Genomic DNA, 9,689 nt, shown 5'->3' with positions numbered 1-9,689 from the left:
AGCTCTTATTGTAACTGTTTGTACAGTAGACCACCAGGTGGTGCTGTTGGAATATCAAGGCAGGATTTGTAAAAGAACCCAGAGCCTCACCCAGCAAATGATATAGCTCTGGTACAGATAATTAGCACCTGCATCAAAGTAATTATACTGTTAAAGTGCCACAAAGCCATTTCACTTAGACTTTAGAAACGTGGCCCAGTTTTGCATTCGCCTTTTGGCACATTTTGGGGTTCAGGGTCAAATTACACAACAAATGATTGATAAAAAGTATAGGAATCCCACTGGAATCCCACTGTGTGTATTAAAGAATATTAATAATGTCAGGATTAGCTCTACTGTAAAGCACTGTTGTAAATGAAATCATGCTAACTAGACTGGTATTACAGTCTCCCATGGATGAGTATGTTTGAGGTGCCATTTGAGGTGCCATCCTGGTCGTGGTGCCTACGTTTCTGTAATTTATTTTTCTCACCATGCAGATTAAGGGTTTGCCTGAAGGTTTTAAGTATCCAAAGATTGGCTCCAACTACTCGGTTGAGACAGTAGACAAAACCTGGAAGGCTCTGCAGGATTTCAAGGAAGGCAATGCCATCTTCACGTTCCCCAACACGCCAGTCAAGTGTGCAGGCGCGCCGCAGAAGATTATGTACCTTGCTGATGCCTACTTCAGAAAGGTAAAAAAAAACCAAAAAAAAACAGGCATTTAATCTTGTTAATCTATTCAGATGTTCCTGTGAGCTGGTAAAACGTGATATCCCATTCACAATGCTCCAGTTAATTAATATATATATATTATATATATATATATATATATATATATATATATATATATATATATATATATATATATATATATATATATATATATATATATATATAGTGTTGTACAGTATAAAACACTGAGGGCTCTCATTTCTACTGTGCTGTAATGCTGAAACATGACTTTTATTTCATAAGGTCAGTCTTATGCCATATTCTCATGTTCTGTACTAGCACTGTTTTATTTATTTATATGTTTTCATTCTGCATGTCAGTTAAACCAGACTGTTTAACGTAACAGACATTTTCAGCACAGTTAAATAAGGGAAAATGAACTATTTCCCTGACCCTTACTTTTGAGGTCTTCAAAACCAGCCTTCAGATATTGTATCAGTGTATCTTAGTTTTGAGATTTCTGTTTGCAATGTTTGTTCTAAGTGCAACACTGCTGTCCGACAGTGTTATGAACTGTGGTTTTCGTTTTTGTGGCATGACAGACAGGGAAAAGATCCAAAGCCACCATCCTCTACAATACTTCCCTGCCCGTATTATTTGGCATTAAGAAATATGCCGACTCTCTGTGGAACATTGTGAAGACACGGGACCTGAATGTGAACCTCAGACATAACCTCATCGAGGTCCGGCCGGACAAACAGGAGGCTGTGTTTGAAAAGCTAGACAATCCCGGAGAAACTGTGGTTTTCGAGGTCTGTGCAGCTTTACTATTTATCTGGTTCCATTTACATTTGTGTCTTGATTTAGGACTTGGTTGTAAAAACAAGAACAAGCCTTTCATTCCGAAAGTAATAATTTCCATGAATATTTAGCAACAAGTGAGGAGGATTCAGCCTTCTTCCTGCCTTAGTAAACAATGAATCGCAGTGGTAGAGCAGTGTAGGATTGCAGCTCAGGATTTGGAAATCTTCAGTAAAAGTTTAACATGGACCAAAACGGCATTAAATAACACTTTCTCGATTGCAACACTGTTTTATAGTTTGCTTTTTGGCTAACCGGTATAATAGATTCCAAGCAGTTGCTTTTATTTGTTAACATTTTTTCATAAATGTGATTATTGCCATTTTCAAGGGTATGCCCTTAAATTTAACATACCTTAACACTTGTTTCTTATGGATCAAATAGAGGACCCCACACAAAGTCAGTAACTTTCAGAACCTTACCAGAGATGAAACACTAAGCGCCACCTGGAGATATATTGACGATAAATTGAAGAAACTACTATAGTTCGAGACAAGTGATAATGGTTAATGCAGTGATAACTGTTGGTTTGTCTGAGTTAATAGGAAAGACTCAACAGGATCTTTGTTAGACTGAAGCATTCGTATATGATTTTTGGTTCAGACATGCGGGAACCCTTCTTCCCTTTCGAATTATTAATATTGTTATGATACTCTGGCCACAAAACATCTTCCATATACTCCCTTTCAAAGGAAGGCTCATTTGGTATTTTTTTTAAATAAACAGATGTTGCTTCTAGAAAACCGTTTGCAGCTCTGGGCTGGGAGCTGCTGGTGGTTTGTGTGGAAAAGGAATTGCTTTTCTCGGTCACTGGCATTTGACCCAAAACCAGGCATTACAGGTTACCCAAGTAAATAACATGTGATGGAAAAACAGATTAGGATATCTTGTGGTGTTTATACAAAGCAAAAACCTCAAGAGGCCAAGCTGTAGCGCATTGTGTAGTAGCTCACTCACGGTGTTGTTTCTGTGTTCTGTAGAAAAACTGGCTTGAGGTTGGCAAGCTTATCCTCTGCTGTCCTACGAGTTTGCAAATGTGGTCATACCTTTGTGTTAAATGTACAGAAAAACATTACACTGGTTTCTAGATTGAGTGTATTGAAGTGTAAAGTAATACCCAAACTAAGTGATCAGCCACGGGACCGTGTTTCACTTGGAGAGAGAGAGACAGAGAGAAGATGCTAAGCAGCAAGGTGCGCATTCTTAAAGCAAATTCCAGATGTCAGAGCTGGCTGTCGGTCAGCTAGTCCTTGGATTCTGTTCTCTGCGAATGTGGCTGGATGTTCCTCAATGTGTACACAGCTCCAGCAGATATGCAGTGCAATACACCTCATGCTTTCAGAGTTTTTCAGACAGGCAACCACTTATCTGGGAAATCCAGAAACTGAATTAATAATTTAGCAGTGCAGTGCAAATTGCTTTTTTTGTTAATGTTGAAATATGCTGATTTTACCTTTTTTTTAATTTCTTTTTTTAATATGCATGCCTTTTTTTGCAGTATGAAATGCTTCATGTTACCCCTCCAATGGGACCCCATGAGGTTCTGAAAAACAGTACGTTGGTGGATAAAGCAGGCTGGCTTGATATAGACAAAGACATGCTGCAGCATAAAAAGTATCCTAATGTATTTGGCATCGGGGACTGTACTAATCTTCCTACTGCAAAGACAGCTGCAGCAGTCGGTAAGCTCTCTACTGTAACTTCTTAGAAACATTACACTGCAAGATAAGACATAGTGACAATTTTGAAGCATTACAAAATAACCTTAGATATGTACTTATCTTCAGAATGCATGTGATGTATTCTAATGAAAGGTAAGAATTTCACACGATACTGTTTTTGAAGCAGTATGTTTTATTGAGGAAGACATTCTGGCTCCAACCTGATGCTTTGTAATTAAAAGCAGAAATGGAAAAGACCTGCACACTAAAACTGAGGGCAGTGACTTACACAAGCAGACAGCTACTAAAATAGGGTACAGGAATTTCCCTGCATGGATAGGATTTCATGGAGACCCAGACATTGGAGCTCTCTCAAAATGTTTGTAGCGTGCACTTGATCTGAGTCAGGTGCAGTACTGTACAGTACAGTCTGCACTCTGAGTTATGATTTAAAAATAATAGGAATCCAGCAGCAGGAAGATCGATCCTCGTTTTGATTGGAACCTTAATGGTTTCAACTAGGCTGTGGTTCATGCAGGAATTGTCAAAGCATGTCTTTGTTTTATAAATAATGTAGTGTTGAGTTTTTATTTTTTCTTCCAGCGGCTCAGTCTTCAGTTCTTGATAGAACTATTTCAAGGGTGATGAAGAAGGAGAAGCCTGATAAAAGGGTATGCTGGTGTCTCTTGTGAACGCCACAAAGGAACACATTTATCAGCCAGGTTTTATTTGTTTTAAAACTGTTGATTTTACAAAACTACAAACGGACAGCGTGGGCTAGTGGCTGGATGACCAATAGAAGGCAATATAAAGTCAGCCCGTAGGAGGAACAAGAATGCAAGCCACCAAACCATGACAATAGATCTGAAGTGAGCTGAATGAAAGCTGCATAGCAGTTACTGTGACCAGCACCATTGTAAGACCATTCTAAAAACAATGGCACAGTCCGCAACTTTGAGTTGTTTTTAATAGCTCTGTAACATCTAAAGATAAATTCAGAAGTATACAGCAGTTTGTGAGTCTGAGCCTATAGCTTTATTTGAGAAGCCACAAGTTGCAGATATTAAAATACTTCTGAATATATCTCTTCAATCTGTTAATGCTAGAAATGGTTCAGATGTACCCAGCAAATGTGCTTACTAAAATAGGGTTCTGTTGCATTTCTAAAAACAAAGCTAATATTTAAAGCGCTTGTACATATATGCTTGAGGTCATAAACGGTGCCATGAGGCACTCTGCCTTATCTTTCTGAAAACATTTCTGTGACATCATATCTCTGCAGTCTCCATGGTAGCATGTACAGCTAACGTTTTGTATCACCTAGAATTACAGGTTTGAGACAATTAAAAAAAAAAAAAGAAAAAAAAAGAAAAAAAATGTATATATGAACATCATTTAGATATTTTATTTAACATCATGCAATCAAAGAAACTACAAAGTGATAGTTCTATTTTATTGTACAAGAACACATTACAGTTCAGTCACATCAATCTAAAACACTTCTTCATTTTTTAAGTCTTTAGTGTGCAACCATCTAACCCATATTTACCTGCATTAGAACATTAAACCCTCTCTATAAATCCATTACATTGTAAATATCATAACATGATGACAAGTTCCAGTACAATTTCAGGCCATCTAACAATTGATTGTTCTGTCTGTTCATTTGTAGTATGACGGATACACTTCTTGCCCATTGGTGACAAGCTACAACACTGTTATACTGGCAGAATTTGACTACAGTGGTCAGCCTCTGGAAACATTCCCTATTGACCAGAGCAAGGAGAGGATGAGCATGTTCTACATGAAGGCAAATGTGATGCCACATCTGTACTGGCACGGCCTGCTGAAGTGAGTAGTTCATCAATTTTACTTGTACTCATCAAGAAAAGAACCCGTAGGAAGGTGGTACTGTATTTAATTTGCTGCTATTTTAGATAAATGAAATACATCACACTGTATGATGCACCACTTCAACGTCTGTTTTAATTTTTTGGAAACTAAAACTAATGGGGTCTATTTTAGTGGAATCCATGGATTGCGCTGGTGATTTCCATATGGCCCAATACATGTGTTGCTAACTGGCGTTGTTTCTTTTCCTAGGGGATTATGGGGAGGACCAGGCCCTTACAGAAAGATAATGCACCTTGGTATGAAGTAACCAGGAGAAGCTTCACAGAAATCCTTACGTTGATTTTTTCATGTGTCTTTAATCAGCAGATCAATTGCCATTCCTCTCGCTTCTTTGCTGCTGGGCTTTCATTGTTTACTGATTCCTCAGGTCACCAGCAGGCTTAGTTTACTCTCTAATCAATAATAGAAAATGTAAATACTTCCTGAAAGATAGGGGGCTAGTGGAAATGAGCAGCGCTTACTGAGGATCCCCCAGTAGATGAGTCACTGGCATCATGGCCCACAGCATGCCTATGCTAAATTTGTTTTCTTTAGAAAAGCAGGATGTCATTGGCTCACAATGCAAAATGCTACAAAGACTGTAGACCCTGATAGGACGTGTTATAAGAGAGTTATAAGCACTTGGCAGGGATACGTTTAAGGATGCATGTGTCAGCAGCCGTTTCCAGAGGGGTAAAAATCATTGGCAATGACCAAATGTAAAAAAATTAATAACAATAAATGTGTTATAAATTGAAACTCTTTGTGCAAAAATGTGGGATTGTGTGATTTTCTATTTAATATACAGATATTCTCGACTCATTGTTCCTAATTGTGCTGTGTAAAAGGTGCCCATGTTAAGGTAATTATACAGAGATCATGGTAGCTGTACAAGCAGACTTACAAAACTGTATTTATCCAACCATGGAATCATTTCAGGTGAAATCAAGCCTTTATTTTTTAGGTTAAAGAACAGTACAACGTGTTCAATCAAAGACAGATAACGAGTTCATTAACAATTTGGAGACGAGCAATCAAGCGTGCTTATGTATGATTTTGTTTTGGTTTCTGCAGGACCATAAACATGTGTATTATATAAACATTAGACCTAAGTTATTCAGTGTTTACTGGAAATGGTGTGTTCAATAATTTTTGTTTTTCTAACTAGTTATATTTTGGTAACTACCTACCTGTCCTTTTGAAAAGACAAAATTGGAGTAGTTTTACATATATAACTGATTTGTATTAAATATACTCAATAGCTGTTTCCCAATAGTCAAAGAATATTTTACAAAGTGTCTGTTTTGCTTTTTGCTTTTGAGATGTTTATAAACTTTTACTGTTGCAGGTTTTAAGCAATTGGAGTAGTATCCAGCAGATTTTAAGGGTGCAAAGAAGACTAATCAGTGAAGTACACAGACCAGGGAAAACTCATTCTGATTGAACATGAAGTTAGGCTGCTCAGAAAATGTTGTCTCTTCTGCTCAAAGAGTGTCTGAAGAGAATGGACAATAGTAGGAAGATTCAAAAGGTTTAAAAACAAGCTTCATCATTAGGATTTGAGTACTTTTATTTAACTCAACACAGTTTAAGGAATATTAACTGCAAAACTGTGGTTGCATTTGTACCTTACCATACAATAAAGAGGAATTCAGTTTTTATATATTATTCAGACACATACTGTGGATCCACCTCCTGTTTACAGTACATATTGTACAGTGTTAAACTAGTAATTAAGAAAGTTACATACCATACTGTACTTGCATCGGAGGGCAGTGTTGGAACCTCACTATTCTTGCTACACTGAAGTTGAAGGGGTTAACGGAGATGTGAGTGCCATGTTTGTTAAATGTTACAGCTGCAAATGCCCTCTTTTGAAATGCTTTGCCGTTGATCCATTGTGCCCGACTGTCCTAAACCATACTCTCTGCAAGAGCATGCGTAAAATAGGAAATAAGCTTATTTTTGCAGAACTGAAATGAGCCAACATTTGGAAGTAGCTGGTATGTTGCAATGCCATTGCTTTAATACAATTAGAAACCGCATTAAAGAAATCAGTTATGAATTTGTTAAAGTCGCAGTACCTCTTATCACATGTACAGATGACATCCTGTGCATTTACAACTGCATTATTATAAGAGAAGTCGTTACAATTTGAGCAGCTCCGCTTTGCTTCACAGATCTCTCACCACACTGCTTGAGAATTTCTTAAACAAGACACTCTACGTAAAACTTCTTAAACAAGATACTACATAAAACTTAATACATTTTTTTTTTTTTTTAAAATATAAATACCTTTTTATAGTATCACATTATCCTGTCAGTACCTTGTAAGACAATATTTAACAATTATCACATGTATATGTACGTGCACGCACACAGTAACCGAGCTGCAACTCATTACGGTTCGTTGGCCCTTTAAAAGCAGGACCCAGGACACAAATGGAAGCCTAGCGACATCTGGGTACTCAGGGAGTGCGGAGTAGGGAACCAGGGGCAGAGCTGTGGCCGACGGTGCAGACTCCTGGTCTAGCGCAGTGAGGTCTAGGCAGACCGATAGGGTGTCCAGGAGCAAGGTACCACCCACAGTAGCGCCAGACTATTGCAGGGGTGGTGGAGGTGGGCTCTTCACCTCCTCCTTGTTTGTTGCTTCTCCCTTAGGTGCTGGAGACAGCGGGGTTTTGTGCTTGCTCCCATTTCTGGAGCAGCAGCAGCTCCAGCTTGGTCGGCTCCTGCAGTCCCTGTTCTTGCCTCCACTTTTTATTCTGGTCCACTTGAGCAGCGGTGTTTCTATTGATCTTGGCAATCAAATCCTCTAAACTTTCCCTTTTACTGGGTCTTAGGGGCACCTACACATGCTGCCACCATATGTGATACGATTGCAGCTCACACAGGTTCATTGCCCTTTTCAAAGCAGGACCCAGGACCCAGAAATGGAAGCTTAAAGCGCTCTTTTAATACACACAAAACAAACGCAAAATAAACACGTAGCTCTTACTAGAGCACTAACTGAACAAACAGGAACCTAACTAACAGGACAGCTACGCTGTTTACCTGTTTTAAAAACTAACAAAACACAAAAAAAGTTCTCCCACTACTTTTTTTTTTTTAAAACATTTTCTAACAGCTGAACACACCACCATCAACCAGGCCTTCCACACAGCAGCAGCCCTAAGCACACTGGCTGCTTTCTTTAAATATCCTGCGCCTGGCTCTAATTTACAATGATCACCAGGTGCAGAGGATAATTAATAACAAAACAATTAACATTAATCTAATTAAATTAAACCAAAGTGCATTTGCACATGTTTTTAGGCAGGGAGGAATCTGACCCTCTCCCTGCTATCTTACTATATATATATATATATATATATATATATATATATATATATATATAATATATAATATATAATATCTTTGTTAGGTATATAATCCAATGACCTGAATGACTAGACGTTGTAGGTTTGACTTACTGTCTGCATTTTAGAAATGGTTATGAAGGCAGTTTTATATTTAACAATCGAAAATGAGTGACCAAGACAGTAAACAATAATGCCAAGTTTCCACAGGCTGATGTGATGAAGTTCCTGTCTGAGTCCCAGACTCACCACCACTTGTGGAATGAGAGTGTTAGGGGTGTTAATATTTTATATTGAGCTTGGTGAACCAGCAAGTATAATACAGCTTTGCTAATACAGAGCCACTTTTAATATAACTGGCTTTCTTTCCAGTCTAAAAAAAGTAATTCAGTGGGCGATTTCAAAAACCACCAGTAAGGCAGGATGCTCAACTTGTGGTATATTCAAAATGCTGTAAACTTAGATGTACCCCTCTTAGCCACAAATTTAATAAGTGTTTGACATTCAAGTACTGGTACTTGCATTACAACTCCGCTAATCTGGTGAACATTTGTATGGTAACAGAAGGGATCAATCAGTGATTCATCTTGTAGTTAGAATGAACAGCCGAAATTGCACTTCTGAACTTGAGAGTATACTGGAATGGATGAATAAATAACTAGAATACACCCCCCCCCCCCCCCCCCCCCCCCCCAAGAAAAAAAGACAGCTTGTTTCATTTTGCCATCTTATTAATATAGAAGCATGCTTATTTTGATTGCATGTGTTAACAGCACAGTTTTGAGTTGAAGAGGCTGCCACTACTGCTACTGATCACTTAAGAATGAAAATATATCCTAAGTCTTCCAGAATTAGATCATTCCAAATGTGTTTATACCAAATAGCAATAAAGATACAATGAATGGGAGAAATGTGCTAGACTTTACAAAAGATACTGTTTATTTTTACTTTGAATCAATGGAAAATATATTGTATATTGTCATTGAAAACCAATTATGTATTTTAATAGTAACACTACACCCAAGCATCTAAATGATTATTTCACCATCCAAAACCAATTCTTCCTAAAGGATGCCTTTTCAAATAGTCAAAATAGTTTTTGGTGTAAATGAGCAAATGTAACTCACATGACTGTGAATAATGTTTCATTTGACCGTTTTGTTGTTGCTGCTGTGTCCAAGACAACACAAACCACAAGTCTCAGGTGAAGGCATTCCTGAAGGAATTAACAAGCAATAATCACTGGAAGTCATATATTTTT

The 9,689-nt window shown here is 37.9% G+C and overlaps 1 protein-coding gene across 1 annotated transcript in view; it reads left to right on the top strand.

The window, feature by feature from the left end:
- The window catches only part of LOC121294822 (sulfide:quinone oxidoreductase, mitochondrial-like), an 11,086-nt gene extending 5,258 nt beyond the window's left edge, over positions 1 to 5,828 (top strand). The window contains exons 5-10 of the mRNA XM_041218931.1: positions 480 to 674; positions 1,257 to 1,466; positions 3,014 to 3,197; positions 3,780 to 3,847; positions 4,849 to 5,027; positions 5,280 to 5,828. Of these exons, the coding sequence (XP_041074865.1) occupies positions 480 to 674; positions 1,257 to 1,466; positions 3,014 to 3,197; positions 3,780 to 3,847; positions 4,849 to 5,027; positions 5,280 to 5,337 (894 nt within the window). The 3' untranslated portion in view covers positions 5,338 to 5,828. The remainder of the gene's footprint in view (positions 1 to 479; positions 675 to 1,256; positions 1,467 to 3,013; positions 3,198 to 3,779; positions 3,848 to 4,848; positions 5,028 to 5,279) is intronic.
- Positions 5,829 to 9,689: the final 3,861 nt, after the last annotated feature.

This window comes from Polyodon spathula, chromosome 19 (assembly GCF_017654505.1).
Source record: "Polyodon spathula isolate WHYD16114869_AA chromosome 19, ASM1765450v1, whole genome shotgun sequence".
NCBI lineage: Eukaryota > Metazoa > Chordata > Actinopteri > Acipenseriformes > Polyodontidae > Polyodon > Polyodon spathula.
Note: the sequence above shows the minus strand (reverse complement) of the source record. Positions and strands in the feature narration are given on the sequence as shown.